This window comes from Dipteris shenzhenensis, chromosome 17, assembly GCF_047967505.1.
Source record: "Dipteris shenzhenensis isolate YYH24624 ecotype China chromosome 17, Dip_SZ_1.0, whole genome shotgun sequence".
Lineage (NCBI taxonomy): Eukaryota > Viridiplantae > Streptophyta > Polypodiopsida > Gleicheniales > Dipteridaceae > Dipteris > Dipteris shenzhenensis.
In genome coordinates, this window is record NC_141612.1 from 3,387,133 (window position 1) to 3,405,960 (window position 18,828).

At 44.2% G+C, this 18,828-nt stretch overlaps 2 protein-coding genes across 2 annotated transcripts in view; one reads left to right on the top strand and one right to left on the bottom strand.

Annotated features, from left to right (window-relative positions):
• The window catches only part of LOC147891533 (protein ZINC INDUCED FACILITATOR-LIKE 1-like), a 227,507-nt gene that overhangs the window by 170,069 nt on the left and 38,610 nt on the right, over positions 1-18,828 (top strand). Inside the window, exon 15 of the mRNA XM_087387922.1 lies at positions 16,609-16,697. Within this exon, the coding sequence (XP_087244048.1) occupies positions 16,609-16,697 (89 nt within the window). The remainder of the gene's footprint in view (positions 1-16,608; positions 16,698-18,828) is intronic.
• Positions 603-8,000, bottom strand: LOC147891535 (uncharacterized). Its single transcript, XM_087387947.1, has 3 exons — positions 7,827-8,000; positions 6,256-6,889; positions 603-700 (listed from the first exon to the last, which is right to left on the bottom strand). Exons 1-3 carry the CDS (start codon positions 7,998-8,000, stop codon positions 603-605), a joined length of 906 nt encoding a protein of 301 aa, XP_087244073.1.

Genomic DNA, 18,828 nt, shown 5'->3' on the forward strand with positions numbered 1-18,828 from the left:
CCAAAGAGGCTTAATGTGTCTAGTACATCAATGCTACTTGACACAAGACACAATAATTTGGCAGATGCAATCATAGGCATGCTAACTAGTAGTTTATCAAATGGTCCAGTTGTTGCATCTTTTTATCCAAATTTTCCTTTAAGTCTCTCTGACCCATACATTAGATTTGTACATATAAATTTACATTTTAGAGTTTGTTTTAGGACATTCAATACTCACATTCCTAAAGTATTGAACGAAAATAAAAAACTCCTAAAAACAGACAACAAAAGCCATACCACAGTTCCAGACCTTGTGGTATGGCACGATGTACAAATACCTCAGAAATGGGTTGTTGATCTAGAGAAAGGAAAATCACTTGAAATTGGTTCCTCTTCAGAACCTTGCTACTCAGCCACTTCAAGTTTCTCTAACAGACTAAGCAAAGTTCCTTCTTCGAAACAAAGATATGAGATCGATCTGCAAAGATCTAAAGCTTCGTCTGTCTCTGTGAACATCCATAACCATCCTCTCCCAGAGAAAGTATCTACCTCAAAGAATGAGTGGAGTATTCTTGATGATGATGATTGTCCCCACAATATTGTGATCAAAGACTATGGCTATTAGAGATGTGCCCAGTGTCGAATGTTAATAGAAGGACTATTCAATTCTCCTGTGAAAATGATCACAGCAGACGAAACACCAGAACCTCCTGGTATTCCTGCCAAAGATATAAGGTTCTTCGATGTAATCGATTGACACGGCATAATGATCAGGTCTAAAGATGCTCCTATGAAGGACTCAGGCAATGTGTTACAAACGGCAATCTTTCATATGCATCCTGACAAGAATTCGCCAATTGAACAACAACAGCTTAACGCTATGACAGTGCAAATGCATGAAACACAAAATTGGATCTATTATTGATATGTGGCTCTGGAGGTGTAGTTGTTCTCTTCAGATCACACCTAAGGCCTTTCATACGAGGGGAGCATGCACGACATATGTGGGTACGAGGCTGCTTACTAGAGGCACGTCCGATGTTCGTTGCAGTGTGCTACTTCTGCCGAAATATATCATCCTATGCACATGAGGTCACCCTAGAGAGACATAGCCCATATCAGACGATATATGATAACACAAAGTTCTCCAGACAGGGAGATATCCTCCTTCTCGGCGACTTCAATGCGTGCACGTGAGATAGACAGGTGGGCTTGCTGGATTTTGAGGATGACTCTTTCATATACAAGAGCTAGACCCAGCAAATGGAAGAGTGAAATGCAAATGCAGCTGGGGTTTCAAATACGAAAAACACAGGAAGATATGGCTCGGATGCTAGATGCTAAGACCAGCCAATATGCCTTGAGGATAAAGGAATTGGAAGATAAAGTGACCAGCCTACAAGCTGAAAATGAAGCCCTAAAAGCACACACTTAAATAGGAGATGGTGAAATCCAGCCCCTCTTAAATGAAGAACTGAATATGCCCAAGGAACAGATGCAGACTTTACAAGCACTAGAGGGGAAGGGGAATAATGCTTGCAAGGCACTGGAGTAATTCAAAGCAGGGAATGCCAAACTTAGGAAAGATACACATCAATCAACTCAATGAAGCTTTTGGTCATGTAAGTGATTTCATTTTGGTTCTTTCTTGCCTTTCCTTCCATTTCATTTCATTTCCAGTTCAAGTTATGCTTCCTTCCTTCTAGCTCCCTTGTCTCCTTTCCTCCTTCGAGTTCCTTCATAAGCTGCCGTGCCTTTTTTGGGAAGAGAGATGCTCCATAGAGAGTAATTTGATACTCCTATGGCCATGCTTTCAGCACCAGAAAGTCTCCATGAGAGTGGACATGAAAGAAGAAACATCTTTTTTATCAAACATCATCAAAGGCAAGAAAAACTGCATATAAGCCACCAAAATTGATGGCACACTCTCTTACACACACACACACACACACACACTTTTTTTTGGTAAAATCCATTGTATTTATATGCTCATGAATTTACAATATGGGAAGTCTCTCACACACTAGCAAAGAACTCCGAAAGAGAGCCCGATAGAAGAACTCAAAAACAAGTAGAGAACACTTCAAGGCAAGTAGCATCCAAATCCCTTGCAGCAAGACTGTCATGTAAAGACTGCTTAAGGGACATTCTGAAGAAAATATATGCCTGAGGAAACTGTTGACCCATCCTAGAATGCAGTCTCTGTGTCCAGATGGTCCATAATACCCAAAAGCGAGTCCAATGAAAGAAGAGGAGTAATGGAGACATCTGAGATGAGCAGCATCCAAACATCCAGAAAAGTTTCCCAAATCTGATAGAAGGGAACCGAAGCCGCAGTAAGTGAGAAACATGAGTGATCAATGTGCGAGAGTGCGGGCAAAACCATAATAAGTGAGGAACTGTCTCGCGGGGATGAGAGCAACGGGGGCAGAAAGGAGAAGCAATGCGGCGAGCTGCCAATTTCACCCCAATGGAAAAGGCTCCCACTATACATCTCCAAAAGAAAAGCCTCTGTTTCAATGGCAATTTGGTTTTCCAGATTTTCATGAGACGGGATTGCCACCAAGATAAAGGCCTATCCAAATTCCAAAGAGTGTTGGCATGCTTGTCAATCCATGGCTGTGGAAGAAGAAATCTGTAAACCTTCGAGGAAGTCAGATTGTGTATCGAGAGTGTATGTGTAGCAGGAGGTATGGAAGTCAAATTCCAGTCCATTAATCTGTCCTGTGCAAACAGTGGAGGAACCGGAACAAATGGCTGCAACATAGTTGAAAGTGTTCTCCAAATGGATCTATGATGCAGACCCAAGGAGAATGTCCTGCAAGCTTGTGGAAATGAAAGTGTATAGCCTTGTTGATCCACAACATCACCAACAAATCTTATGCCCAATTTCATGAGATTATATGCTTTGATAGGTGCCTGTAAAGCGAGAGGCGATGCAAACACCTTGCTCCAATGGATGCTTTCCAATCGAAAAGAATTGCCATGATGAGAGGAAGCACCTGTCCATTTTCCATATGAAAGAATTCTCTTCCAATCATGAAGAAAAGTAGTAGAAACAGGGCAACCAGGAATTTTTCCCTGAAAGGTAGATAAAACTGCTTCCCAGTGATCTGTAATCCAATGCCCATATGCATGGGAAGCCATGTTTCCACACATAGCTGCTAACATAATAGCCCATGGTTGTTTTTGCTGAAAAAAATCAGCAATCATAGTGCTCTTTCTTGCCAACATATGAACCTGGAGATTGAGAATATTCAGCCCCCCATGAGTCTTGGGTGAACAAATAGACTGCATAGGTAGTAGTCGCAAAGCTTTTTTAAGAGATTTGCTTTTCCAAAATATCTCCATAGCTTGGGACATATAAGAGGCCAAATGCTTGAAAGACCAAGGAAGAAGAGGCAAATAAAATTGCACATATGCCATAATGATGGACTGTACTATCCGGAGTCGAACATGTAGAGGCCAAGTGGACAAATGCCAGTATTCCAGCTTCTTGTTGATCTTTTGAAGCACCCATTTGAGCTGTTGTTGCGGAGTAATATTCCAGCCAATGGGGTATCCGAGATGTCTGACAATAGTAAGGGAAGAGATAATGTGGCCTGGCCAAAACAGTGCATGCCAATCAGCTTCTTTCAAAGCTAGAAGTTTTGATTTCTGAAAATTGATATGCAGTCCAGCAGCTATGCCAAAATCATTCAGTGTATGCATCAAACGAGAAAGATCACTTTGAGAATTCCTTGGCATGAAGAATGAATCATCAGCATAAGCCTGTGCAAGAAAAGACTGTGCCCCTGGAATTTGCAAACCATGAAGCTGTCCTGTATCTGCCAGATAGTCCATATGCAAGAGTAACGGATGGGTAGCAATGGCATACAGTAAGGAACTAAGAGGGCAACCCTGTCTCACTGAGCGAGTCATAGTCCAGGTTCTTGACAACCCACCACCAAGCAAGCACTGTGCAGTGGCATGAGAATAAAGCCAGTAAATGATGTGGACAAGTCGAAAGCCAAATCCCAATTTTTGCATAGTTTGAGAGATGAAATCCCAATGGACAGTATCAAAAGCTTTCGCAATGTCTACTTGCAGAATGAGAACATCTTGTTTAGAATATTTGGCATACTCAATCGCAAGCAAGGCATTGGAGATATTGTCAGTGATCTGCCGTCTGGGGACAAACCCATACTGCCTAGGATGAAGTCCTGCTTGCAAGAGGAAGCGAACCCTGAGGACAATCATTTTAGCAATGAGTTTGTAAATGACAGGCATGAGGGATATAGGCCGCCAATCAGCCATCGTCTCACACAACCTTTTTTTGGGAATCAATTTTACTAGGCCATGTTTCCAGGATGGAGGTAGAGATTGTTCTGCCCAAGCATGATTGATCATTAGAAGGAGAGTATTCTTGAGATCACCCCAAAATGCACGGAAGAATTCAACAGTCAGTCCATCCCAACCAGGGGAGCTGCTTTTGCGTAGATGACTCAAAGCATCTTCCAGTTCACTAAGCATAAAAGGCTGCTCCAATGCATGGGCCTGTTCCCGAGATACTATGGGCTGAACATGCATAAGAAATTGAGACCTGGCTGCATTTACTTGCATCAAATGATCAGGTTGAGAGGAAAGGAGCTGCTGAAAGTGACTAGAACATTGCAATTCCAAGTCTGATTTGGAAGTGGTCCAGGTGCCATCAGCTTTCTTGATCCTGCAAATATCCTCCTTTCGCCTATCCGCATGGAGACTTTTAAAAAAGGCTTTGGAGGAGCAGCCCTTATCCAAAAGGGGTTTCATACGAGCTCGAATTTGCCACTTCTTTAATTTGCGAAGATCATTTTGATGGATGATATGAACCGCATAAGCACAAGAATCCTGTTCAGAAGAAGTAAGCTGCCTATGAGAACTGATTGCATCCATTTGCTGCTTGTGGGATTGAGCCCATTTTATCTTGAGCCGAAGGTTTTCCATGTAACTCCGTCCATAGTCTTGAATAACAGCCTGTAAACGATGAGCAAGGCTGATCCAAGCAAAATCCATATCCTCCTGAGCATGTAAGAGGAGGGGACGGACAGCCACTCTCACCATGTTCTGAAATTGTTGATGAAGCAAGTAGGCACTATTAACATGGAGCAGGCGATGACCAAAAAAAGGCATATCATCTGTCAGACGTGCTATTGATAATGTCAAGCATACTGGGAAATGATCAGATAGCAGGAGGGAGTGATCAATCCGCAATGTACATGTGAAATCAGCATACTGCTGAGCATGCAGCAAATACCATCTGTCAAGTCGAGCCCAGTAATGATTAAAAGCATTGTGATGATATGTATAACCCATATCTGTGTCCCTTGTTGAGAGCCATAGATCTTCAGCATGCAGAGATGAGAGCATATCTTCCCAATGTCGGAACTCAGTGGGGATCATGTGAGAGCGATGAGTAGTATTATCTTGGGAGGCAGGCGAATTGTTAAAGTCTCCACACAAAAAAGCATTGGAAAGCCATGGGTATTGTTTGAGGGAGTCCCACATTTGAGCTCTAGTCGCAGAAGTTTGTGAGGCATAAACAGATGCTATTTCATAGAGAGTATCCTGCCAGGTGCACCTGATCACCATCCATCGACCCTGAGGATCATTGTGGGCCACCGTGGGCTGTATATCATGTTTTACAAGCATGCAAACCCCCGAAAAGTGCATTGTACCAGCATAAAAAATATCATAACCAGCATAGTGGCCTTGCTGACCAGCCAAGAAATGTTGATTGTGTTCTTGTAAGGAGATCACATCGGGATGCATTCTATGTACATAATGCCAGAAGAGTCTCCACTTATTGGCATTGCAAAGACCCTGAACATTGTATGTAATGCAAGTAATTGAAGTAGACATAAAAGATATGTACAGTCAAACCAAAAGGCAGAATAGAGTGTAAACTGTCAGGCCTCAGCCATGACATCAACATCCACCTGGGCTCCTGGATCATTAGCTCTATGATCCTCATCATTATCACATACAGGGATGCCTCTTTTTAGCACATCAACCCACAGTTGAGAAGCAAGGCTGTCAGCAGGGGAAGAGGTCTGACCAGGGGTAGAAATTGAAGCATCCCAATGGCGAGATTGTAGTGGACGTGGTTTGAGAGCAAAAACCTTTTTGGGTTGCTGCCAGGCACCCTGGGGAGAGACATGAGATTCTGAAATTTTGCCTTTACCCTTATCCTTTTGCTTAGCTGAAACCTGAAGTACATTTTCTTTGGAAGGGACAGATTTGAGAGCCACATCACCCAGTTTAGTAGGCATTGCCTTAGACCCCGAGGCATAAGTCGGAGGGGGAGTATTTTCTGGAGCAATAGCTGTGGGAGGAAGCTGATGCAGAACTGCAGGACACTGTGAGGCTAAGTGGCCGAACTTATGGCATGTGAAACAAGCACCTGCAAAAACTCCCCATTTCAAGTCAAAATATTTTTCACCAAGGGGAACATCCTCCACTTCTACCGCAATGGAAGGAGGGGTTGGGTGATCTGTATCCCAAAGAATACAAAAGCGATTGCGATTACCCGAAGGGCGGGGTGGGCAAACAACTTGCCCCAAAGAGGCTGCCAAACTTGGTAACTCAGCCCTCATATAGTCTGGAAAATCCACTACCTCAACCCATACGGGGCAATGATGTCGAATGAGGCTGTGGTAATCTTTGTTTGGCGACCATGGCATGACATGCACCATTTGTCTGCCATAGAAAAGGGGCGACATCTCCAAAATCTGCTGGCGATATGAGGCATCTGAAAAGTGCACCTCGTAAAAACCCCTAGAAGCAAAATATACCCCTTCAACAAAGCAGCCTCCCAACAATGCCTGAACCCATTGAGCCACATCATTTGCTGAAGGTAGCTTTCCTGGGAAGAAGATAATAACTGCTTGCTGAGAGAATTTTCGAAGAGGAGCAACCAATGATGGAAGCTTCAACTTGTATTTGATGGCCGGGGGAGGTTTGGCCCACTCCTTCCGGCTGTACTGAAATTCATCTTTAAGCATATCAAAGACATAGTGAGCGTCGACCGAATCTGTAGTAGAAAAATCAACCTGTTGTCTTTTGGAGTCCCGGGTCGACTCCTTACGAGAGTAGCTTTTGAACTGAGCTTCCATGAAGAGAAGCAGGGCAGGATTGAAAGAAGGGCAGAGCAAAGAAGGGCTGTACGGACAAAGAATAAGCTAGAGATGCGAGCTGAACGGAAAGAAGGAAGAAGCAGGGACTGTATGGAAAGTACGGTTGTACAGAGGGGGCTGTATGGAAGAAGCTGAGCGGTATGGGGGTACTGAAAAGGCACGCAAGAGCTGTTCGGAGAAATAAAATTGGGCGGGGAAACCAGGCTGTACGGAAAAGGACGAAAATGTACGGACGTCTGGAAGAGGTTTCAGAAAAGGTACGGCAAGACGATGAAAACAGAGGCAGAGTTACGAAAGGCTACGCAGGGAAGAGGCGGATCAGACCGTACGGCTGTACGGTGAACGTACGGCTACCGTACGGATGTACGGACAGACGGGGAGTCTGTACGGGATGCAGGTGAGGCTCGTCTCCACCTCTCTCACCGGCTCTCTCTCTCTCTCACGCATACACACACACACACACACCACCGAAACACACACACCACACACACACACACACACACACAAATCGCACCATTTGGGACAAAGATGAGGAGGAGGAGAAGCCCAAGATGGAGGATAAGCAATAGAAATAGCTCAAATTTGAAGATATGAATGAGCACAACAACTACATTGGTCAGAGACCGATCACACTGGTGTACAGAATGCAACCATTATAGCCTCTTCTGCCCCTGCCTTACCAATTTTTAACCTTGACATCAGCTTCTACATCATCATCATCATTGAGATCTACCACACCATTTGTGAAGGTGACAACACCACCATCTTTGGATGTGATAGCACCATCATTGGGGATAGCAGCATCACCAACATTGTTGGGATTAGGGGCGGGTTTGGCATGCCCTTCTAGCCCAACTACCACCATACCACACTATGCCTCCCCATAGTACGCCGCCTTCTTGTCACCTTTACCCCTCAGTCAACCACCTTTCCCTGCTACTGCCAGACTCGTCCCATCTACTTTCCAAATGTCTCCTTACTACTCTCAGTCTCGTGCTATTATCTGCACTCCCTCCATCACTCAATGGCCCTTGCCACTCAGCCCCCATAACTCAGCGACCCCTACCACTTAGCCCCCATTCATGCCCTACCAGTACTTGTCACTTCAGGCACACGATCCCACTTGAGGCCTGGGAGCATATTATGATGGAGGTCCACTGTCTCCGTGCATGAGAGATGGAGCAGGATCGTCTCATCCAAGAGATATTACAACTCTGTAAGCAGGTGCCAGCCGTAGCAATAACACCAAGCAGTGGGCCATTGGTACATGCACAAATAGCCACCATGAAGTCGGCTATTGCAGAGACTTCTAGGTGGGTGGATGTCGTGAAATGGGAGCCTTCAGCCACCATTTTGGCTACCATCTCCGCACGGACTCCACTCCCATCAAAGATGTGACTAGCTTCGTGGTCTCCACCCTTGGAGATGCGGAGCATAGGATCGAGGGAGTCTGGCATGTAGAACGAGACCCCAACCGAGAGCAGCCCTTCATCACCCGTTGTGTGGATAAAATTGTAAATATGTTTTACACTTGTTGCATGCTGATGAGTAGGTGCATAGCTATGTACATAGCTCATGGGTGGTGGCTTTGAGTTATGGACACTCTCATAAAGACTCTACATTAATGTAGATATTTTCTTGAGAATTGTAGATACTTTTGCAGGGACTCTCAGGATATGATGATAGAGCAGTGTGGGTGCATCAGGCACTCTAGAGCATTTGATGTGGGATGACATGTCTTTCATTGTTGTCCTGAGTTATGTTTATCTTGCCATGAGTGGTTCCTGATTTGTAAGTCCTGTGAGCAATTATATCATGGGTTGTGGGCTTCATGAATGTGTGGTCATATGCGGCAATCAAGCACCCAAGGTTTTGCTTGAAGGTTGTGAATAAGGATGTGCTTAAAGCCTAAGGTTTGGGATTAATGGACCTAAGGTTTAAGAAAACCTTTGAGAGTGGTAAAAGTATGGGCTGACGTGGCTTTTTTTTGAAGAAGATAAGCCATGCATGCAAACTGGCTACGTGATGATCTAGATTGAAAAAGCACGTACAGAGGAAGGCGGCGGAAAGATGGTCCTAGAAGGAGGAGGGCGTCTCGACTTCACGTAGGCTGGAGAGTCTTGAGGGAGGGTGGACGACGAAAGTCCATGAGTTGGATGAGCTTTGGGATCAGAAGGGAAGCTGCATTGCTAGGGATCTTCATGCGAGGGAGAGGGGAGGAATTACGTGAGCTTTGCTGAAGGGGGTCGTCATGTGTGAAGAGGTGAGGTCTGTGAGCAATAGAGAGACTGTGGGAGCGCCTCACTAGTATCCGGCTGCAAGAGATCGTCAATTCGTTGTTGGAGCTGCTGGAGGTCCATGATGGCGCAGGGAGAAGGATACCATGGCTGGACGGAGGAGGCTCGGTAAACAATCTGCAAGCGGGAGAGAGGAGCCATTGCGGCCTCTATGTGAGCTTGCAGTAAGGAGTCAAGGCTTGATTGTGGGTTTTTCTCTGCTAGCGCTGCTCTCAGATGGAGGACAGGCATGGTGTCTCTACTGGGAGGTTGGAGAAATCATGGCGACGTGGGAGGATCTGGTGTTTGCTGCTCTGAAGGAGAGGGTCGTCCTGTTTGGGGAGGGAGCACTGGTGAAGGAAGGAGCGTTCTTGAATTTGGAGGGCGATAGGTTCGAGGAGGCCTGGAGGTTTGGGAGCGACAGGGAGCATGCACTGTGTGTTCTTTGGTTTCATGAGGAAGGCGTCCTCACTCTGTGAAGCCAGGAGGTCCTGAGGTGATACAATATGTGCACTCCGTGGGAAGAAGAAGCTGCAAGGTAGTATCATCACGTGGAGGTGACGGGCAATAGGGTCTATGAGCTCGATGAATTTTGTGAGCAAAGAGAGCAATTGTAGAGCTTATAAACATTACGCGAAAGAGAGGAGACGAGCTGAAGCAGGCTGATAATCACGTTCGTGTCTATTGGATGGAGGTGGGGCGTCCTTAATACGTGAGTTGGGAGCTTCATGGAAGACGTTGTTGAGCTTTGTGAGTAAAGTCATGGCTGTGGAGTTGGGAGCTTTGGATCGTGGCTTTGCTGTAGGTGCAAATCAGTGTGGCGTCGTAATCATGAAGGAGTTCTCTGAGAACAGGAGATAGCTGGGAGTTTGTAAGTATGGATTGCTCTGCGTAGGAGAAAAAGCCACGCTGACACCATGATACATGAAGAGTGCAGGCTATTGCTCTTACTGGGAGCTCCGGGCTGAGGAGAGTATTTGTGAATCAACTATCTCTGTATGAAGGTACAAACAGGCGACAGATATAACATGAAGAATCGTTGGTTTCTCAACTTGGTGGGGAAGCGTTGCTATAATAGAGGCATGGGCAGAATACCTCGGGTGACAAAGAGTATGCTCCGTGAACAGTAGGAGAAGCTGTGGCCTGTGTAAGGAGCTTCTAGGCCGGGGGTGATGACAGATGGTGCTGAACAAGAGCACAGGCTGGACAATGATGTATAGAAGCTGGAGTACCTTGGACTGAGAGAGCATGAGCTGCAGCAAGAATGTGGGTTGGGCTTGCAGGAGATAAAGAGGCTGAAGTTGTTGCTTGAGGTGTCTTCCGTGTGGGCTTGTATGTGGCTGATTATGAGCTATTGCTTAGTAAAAGTTTGAGGAATAGCTAAGGTATGATTTTCTGCTGAATGGACTGTTGGCGACATGAAGCTATGAGCTTGGAGTATTATATGAGCAAAAGAAGGATATAAACAGTAGAAGTGGTTCTGTAAGAGCAGAGACGGCGGGCTGCATCATTCCTAGTACTTGATGATGATCTTCGGAAAGATAAAATAAGATTTCTGACCGTGGTCACTTTGTGGGTGGTTGTCTTGTGAGTTGTGGGTTTTTCAATATAAGCTGCACTTCTCAGTTGTGTCAGGAGATACATGGCATCTGATATTGCATGTAAAAGATGAAGAGTGGATTGATATGAGTTTGCCAGAATATTCCTGAGGAATTTTTTATCTGGGATTATGTAAAGATGAGGATTTGGAATAAAAGTACATTTTGTATGTTGTTTAATGGCTTCAATTAATGTGAACTGTGGATGTGATAGACTATAAAGGTATATGTAGCTCTACTGTGTTTTTTGCATCCACATTTGTTGCCTCCACGGAGGAGTTCACTTCAGTTTACAAGACTAAAAGAGCAGATGTTCTGAGCTGTGTTGCAAGCAATGGGGAGAAATCCACATATGAGAGTGATACAGTGTGAGTGGTGTGGCGAGTGTGGTCACAGTAAGGATAGATGCATTGTAGTCCAGCTATGTGTGATCCGACTCCGTGCCAGAGTGCAGAGAGTTCTGAAAGTGCTTGCCCGCAGGAAAAAGATTGCTCTTCGGATGCAGAGTGAGCTTCTTCAGTAGTGTGTTTGCTTGTTTCTTTCGAGTTTTGTTGTGGTTGAGATAAGCCAGGGTGTAGCAGTTGAAGGATTGTGAGGATGGCATAGGACTTCCCAGAGTATTGGGGGATGCCGTATGAGAATGTAGTAAGGTTCTTGGAAAAGATGGAATTACAGCACTTATGAAAGATAGGGCAACCCCTGAGATTTTGTTTCAGATCATGAATTATTTCTTGCAGGGAGATGCAAAAGCATGGCTACAGACTCAAGTTGCTACCTTCAAGACTGCTCATCCTTAGTAGCAAAATCAGGAGTATACAGTGGTGAGAGCAGCTTTCCTTGCACGGTTTGCACAAGCCAGGAGCCCTAATGAAGTTTGGAAAGAGCTGTGCAAAGTGAGGCAGGAGGAAGAGCAAGATGTGAATCAGTATCTAATCCAGTTTGGGAGGTTATGGAGTTTATGGTGTGAAGCTCTTGTTGCAGAAGTACCACCTCAAATGATCAAGCGTGATCGTTTCATAGCTGGCCTGAAGCCTATACTCAGATTGAAAGTGGAGCTGAAGAATTTGGATAGTTTTGAGGATGCTATCAGAGTGGCCAGGGAGAAGGAATGGAAAGTCCAAAGACTGAGGCAGCTTGGCATGCAAGAAGAGCCTAAGAATCTGATTGGAAGTCTAGAAGTAATAAAGGCTTATGCAGAGAGAGCGCCGGTCTCTGTTCTTATGCAGGATGACTCCCTGGAGAAGGACTTGCATGATGCTGTAGAGCTTATGAAGTCACTCAGCCTGAATTGGATGGAGATTGCAGGAAGAGGAAGAGGCCGAGGTGTGCAAAATAAGAGGAGAGATGTACAGGCTGGGAGTGAAGGAAATTCAGCTGGAATAGGTAGACATGAGCGATGTGAAGTGCTGGAACTGTGGAGAGTGGGGACATATCAGCCCTCACTGTGATAATTCGGCAAGAGTAGGTGGAGAAGTTTATCCTGTAATTCAGAAGACAAATGATAGGTCAGGAAACTTTAATGTGGAAGCGAAGGATTTGAATCAGCCCTCTACCAGTGGAGTCAAATGGGAAGATAGGGGAAAAGGAAAGGCAATCAGCCTGATTAGGGTGGAGACTATTGCGGAGATCATGCCAGTGGCAAAGAGAACAACGAGTGCAATAGGAGAAATATATTATATACTGTCAGTTCCATGAGCAGACCACACCTGTCTCTTCTATAGTATATCCATCTCCCATCTTACTGTGCATACTAGGACACAGCCCACATATACTATGTATCACGACATACATTTTGATCACATGTTTTACTTGGTACTTTGTATGCCTTTCCACTTTCCTCGCATACGATAATCACATACCGCTCCCAGAGGATCGAGCTATCTTGATCAATCGCTCTCCATGAATCTACTCCTCACACACATTACCCTTTCCACTCGTCGACCGCCTCTTGGCTCAATACCTTGTAACAACAAGTATGATGATGAGTGTAAGGCTTTACATTGGCAATGCAGATTCGAGACTAAGTATCATCTCTCAATTGAGGTAGAGACGATATGGGCGTACCATCATTTGGTATGTTGGAAGAAGCAGGCTTTCGTTCCTTCAAACAAGGAACCATGCTTTTGTTTAGCAACAACTCTAAGGACTTCTGCTGAAAGTTACTCACCACGTCCTACATTCTATTGACTTTTCATAGCTGGTGATGTCAAACGCGCAGCCCTGAAGCTTCACCATGGCCGAGCAAAAGATCAAGAGGGCCTACTTATTGAATTCATTGCATGTGGAATAAATATTAGATCTTAGCAAAGCTTTTTAACAAGCAATTTGCAATGGTTTCCCGACACGTGGACCCTTCACTATCACTTCCATTTACAAGGCAGGGGATCACATGAGCCCGAAAAACTACAGGATCATTATGATTGGACATGTCATATCCAAGATCTATGCACAGAGGTAATCCAGTTTGTAGAGCTCCAGGGACTCAGAGTCAAGGGACAGGTGGAGGCCAAAGCACGGAGATAGAGGGTTTATTGCTACTTTGTGGGTTTCTGCAAAGCTTTTGACACAATACTGAGAGCTTGCCTCATTGGGGTATGATTAGAAGCTCATCTTGACAGTCATGGCACTCTATGAAAGAGTCTTAGGTAGGGTTCGGGAAGATACAGAGTGGATAGAGTAGATTATGAGAACTATTAAGGCCAAACGTCTGCAGAAGAGTTGATTCACCATTGCTTATGGAACTGCAGACATGCAAGAGTCATTTGGATAGGGATTGCCAGGATTCTCAGTCCTTGCGGAATGGAGGGGCTCATCCTTTTTCTCAGAGACTATGGCATTTTCAGCCTCAATCTTGGTTTCTCTCTAGCTCATTTTGAGTTTTTTATTTACTCTTCTAGAGTGTTTTTCCTCATGCCCAGCATGATGTATTTCTGCTTCGAGCTTGCTCAAGTGGGTTTCTTTCATACTTAATAGAAGTCTCTTTCATGATTAAAAAAACAAGGTTGTTCATTATCCTAGACCTTGTTTGACCTCTATATAGATGAGCTTGAGACTTCCATTGGGACGCCCCCCTTTCAGTATAGCATTGAGGCCTCCTCCTTCCTAGTCACATATCACGAGGAGAACTAGGTTATCGAGGAGGATATCTTACAGCTACATACATTCAGAATCTAGTTAGCACCTAGTGAGCTTCTTCTGAAGCTGAGCTTCTACAGGGACCATTGCTTGTAGATTTCAGAGGAGGGCTTATTATACCCACTAGGATGTACATGGATCCATCTCCCCCACTCGTTGATGATATCGATCGGGAAATTGTGTGTCTCAATGCACCAACTTCGCATTGAGAGTGGACGGCGGATTGAGGGCATACCCAGAGGGGGTTGCATTTGTACTTTACGTGATTGGTAGGAGATCTAGACAGAGGAACACTGTGCTTGCAGATGCCCTGTATCCGAGGTCGCTATCACTGCCCTTTAGGGATGGTTTCGGATCGCTATCCAGTTTCTTGTCCTACACAGATCAGAGATGTTTGGCTACTTTCATTCATGGGCCGTCCAACATAGGCAGCATTTACTTAGGACACATAGGCGAGATCAGGGTGTACATTGTAAAAAATGTTCCTCCTGGCAAAGGCTGCTTCCGATGACCCTTGCATGCTCGCCTAGATGGCCATCAAGGTATGTATAGTATCAGTCCAAATATAGCCTCAACCTATTTGCTAGCTCCTTTTGAGCTTTGATCTCTCTCATGCATGGCATGATGTACTCCCGCATTGAGCTTGCTCCTATGGTTTTCTTTCATACTTAATAGAAGTACTTTTTTTGCCAAAAAGAAAAAAGATCAGGGTGTACAGCCAAACTCAATTTAAGCATTATCATTGAGTTCTTCAGTCAAATAGCACATACTAGCATGCCCCAGGTAGATGATGGATACAAGGACGAGAGTGAGAGACGTAGCAGACTTGCTAGTTGGGTTGAGGCACATATCAAACTAGGGGACCACCCCTCCATGCTCACATCTCCTCTCTCCACATCTCCTCTCCCATATCATCCCCTATTCCATTCCCATTTTCCTCCTGCTCCATTGCATTTTCCCTCTCCCCTCCCTTCCCATTTCCCATCTCATCCCTCCCGTCCCCCTCTCTTATCCCTCTCCTTCCCCGTTTCCCGATCCCCATAACTGACAAATGTATCACATATGAAAGTATATGACAGTTGGATGTGGGTATGTTGGCCTTACGAGCTACCTCAACCTTACCTTCTTTTGTTGCATGTCCCATTTTGTGCAACGGCTTGGAATTGCTGAACGTATAAGCTCTTGCTGTCCACAGATATATGTAAAGTCTGCCCTTTAATCTTCACTTGTTCGACTTGTAATGTTCATTGGCTACCTCCACCTCAGTTCATGATCCACCTCTTTTGTTTGCAAGTCTCACTTTGTGCAAGGGCATGGAAGTGCTCGCATGGGAATTGCAGCTTTATTGCCCTCGTACAACCTGGGAACATACTCTTTGAGAAGATATTTGGGATGGTGTAGGAGTTTTCCATCGCGCACCGTCACCATCAAAGGGAAGAATCAGAAAGGCTTGATGCTCGCGAAGGCATTTTTCTGTCCCAAAGATATGTAAAGTTCAGCCTTTAATCTACTCAACAAGTCAAGGTGTCTCAAGCTTTACGGAAGCCAATAAAGGCTTCAGTATTATGAAACTGTGTCTTGCTATGCAAGTTAGCGCAGGTCTTGCTTCTTACAGTGTATTTACGCACAACATCATTCATAGCACCACAATGTTCCACAGTTTCAACTATGGAAGGATCATTAGGAGAAGTATCTGTGGAGAGTCCTTACCATGAAGAACCCATCCCAAGTATAGAGTAACAGAGTGACTCTTGACTCTTGTGTCCAAGGCCAGCTTTCAGGCTCTTCCATCAAATTGAAAGTGAAATAAAAAATAGAAACCTTATGTAGGGATTTTTTAATTTGGGACCTTATTAAGGTGTTTGCTTAAGTTTCTTTGTTTTTTAAGTATTCTACATGGAATTACAAGCTTTTCATTGCAAATCCAGGCTTCAATATGGAGTTTTGTTCTTTCGAACATGTTTTTGCCATTGGAGAGCATCATGATTGCTACAGTTTTATATGGAGCTCATGGGGTGTCCATTACCATCGATAAATCTTAATTCCTTTGGGGATTTGTCATCCTCTCAGATTTCTCATATGCGAACATTTAAAAAAAGTTTGTGTTTTAGGCAAGTGATCCCAGGGAATGTTTGCTTGCTAGTAGACAAGAACAATTTTGTTTTCCGAGAAACAAAAGGAAATGCATGTCCAGTTTTACATGCTATCTCCAGGGCTTTGAAATTTTTTTAACTTTTCATGGATGTACTAACCACCCTGTTGAGGTCCTTATACATGGACCCTTCATGTCTGTAGACCTTACTTCAACTCTTTCTTTATTTTGCATTGTTACACATTGGATGGCATGTCCCCTTCTGAGGAGTACAGGAAAAAGAGGATTGAAGCCAATAAAGACAAAAATACGTGAACTATGTTTGTTTTCCTTAACTGTATTCTTACAGCAATGCTACTGGTTTTTCTGCAGGCAATGGCACAACGAGGAGTTGCAAATGGTCTCTCTATGTCCTTTATGTCACTGTTCAAAGCTATTGGTCCTGCCTCTGCAGGTTACTTGTAAGCAAATCCAACTTGTCTTCACAATTAGGAAATTGTCTGTTCATACTTTTTACACTATTCGTAATTTTCCAGGTTACTCTCGGAGTACCAGGCACCTTTATCTGGATACTCATTTTGTTATTCATTGTTGAGCATACGTTTTAACAACAACTAGGAGCCTATGTTTACTATGCCAAACCTCAAACAATAGCCAAATAACTTATCGGTCTATAAGCTATTTAAAAGAAAATAGGTCGAGGCCTTTTAGACTGAAATGCCCTCTACACGCAAACACAGGTAGGATAGATGCGTGTGTGCCCACATACTCACACATGCATGTGCACAAGTGTGCGTGTGCATGCACACACTCTTTTTTATGTGGAGAAAGAACCTGTCATTGATAAAAATGTACATTCATAGCTTCATAGCTGTCCCAAGGCGAGACAGCTACTACTCATAAATGTGTGTGCGCGTGCACGTGAATTGCTGCAATGAAAATGTCAACATTGGCTGGAATGAAAAGCATACAATCGGAAATGCAGCAACTTACTGCAAACATATCACATATAGCAAACCCTAGCTGAGGGAGGAGGGAGCCTTCCTCATGGCTCCTCACAGAAGCCAGGGCATCAACCCCATATTGACACAACGTGCCCAATCAAAATGGATCAAATAAAGTGCTTTTCCGATATACAGGACCTAAGCAAGTTGCTGCTGCTCCCCCCGTCCTCCTCTCTGTTTCCCACATTCTCCTGCTCCATTCTCGCTCTAACTTGTGTACTGATTCTACTTTCATGTTTCTATTTTCACTCTTCTGCCTTCCCTTGCCCTTCAGCTTATGTCTTCCCACTTCTACCTTCTTTCTTCCACTACTTCCTCGCTGCCGGTACTCTCCCACTCACAATCACTCACACTCATTACTTTCACTTTCACACTCTCACAGTGAAGCACTCACTCTCTCTCTCTCTCTCTCTCTCTCTCTCACACACACACACACACACACACACACACACAAACACACACACTTTTTAAAAATTTAGTGAAATCTTTTATTTCTGTGTGGGAAACCCCAAAAAGAGGTAAAAACCCACCAATAAGTACAAAGAAAAAATTTACAAGTAAAGCCTTAGAGCAAAAGTCATGAGGCAACCAAGTAAAAAGTTACAAGATCAAAGTGGAGGAGGATCAAACACAACATCCTCCAGTTTCAGATTGTTGCTTTGTAAAAATTGATGCAATGAAGGAACTACACCATTGATAAAAACCACCTGTTTTTGCCCTTGTGATTCTTGTTAATATAAGCTGGAAGCCGAAATTTTTGAATCACAGGGTCAAAAACCTGTTGCAACATATGACGAAAAGACTCCAGAGAAAAATAAACATCTGCATCCTGAACAGGAAGAGACTCTGGCACAGTCTTCACAGAGATAGGACCTGGATCAATATCTGTACTATTTGAAGAAGGAGCATGTGACGAAAGAGCTGCATTAGATAATTCAAGACTCATCATGTCAGCTTCAGTCGGGATAGCAACTTGAGAGATAGCATGCGGATCATCCTGTAAAATCTCCTTTGCAAGGGGCACATCCATATCTCTCTCTCTCTCACACACACACACACACACACTCTCTCTCTCTCTCTTACACACACACACTCTTTTTTTTTAAATAGTGAATCTTATATTTCTGTGTGGGAAACCTCAAAAGAGGTAAAAACCCACCAATAAGTACAAGGAAAAAATTTACAAGTAAAACCTTAGAGCAAAAGTCATGAGGCAGCCAAAGTAAAAAGTTACATATCAAGCTGGAGGAGGATCAAACACAGCATCCTCCAGTTTCAAATTGTTGTTATGTAAAAACTGATGCAGTGATGAAACCACACCATCAATAAAAACAAGCTGTTTTTTGTCCTTGTGATTCTTCTTGATATAGGCTGGTACCCGAAATTTCTAAATCACAGGGTCAAAAACCTGTTGTAACATGGGATGAAAAGATTCCAGTAAAAAAGGTACTTCTGCATCCCGAACAGAAGAAGACTTTGGCACAGGCGTCAAAGGCAAAGGGGCTAAATCAACATCCGTATCCTCCGACGAAAGAGCTGCATCTGATAAAGCAGGACTCAGCATTTCAACTTCACTCTGAGGATCAAG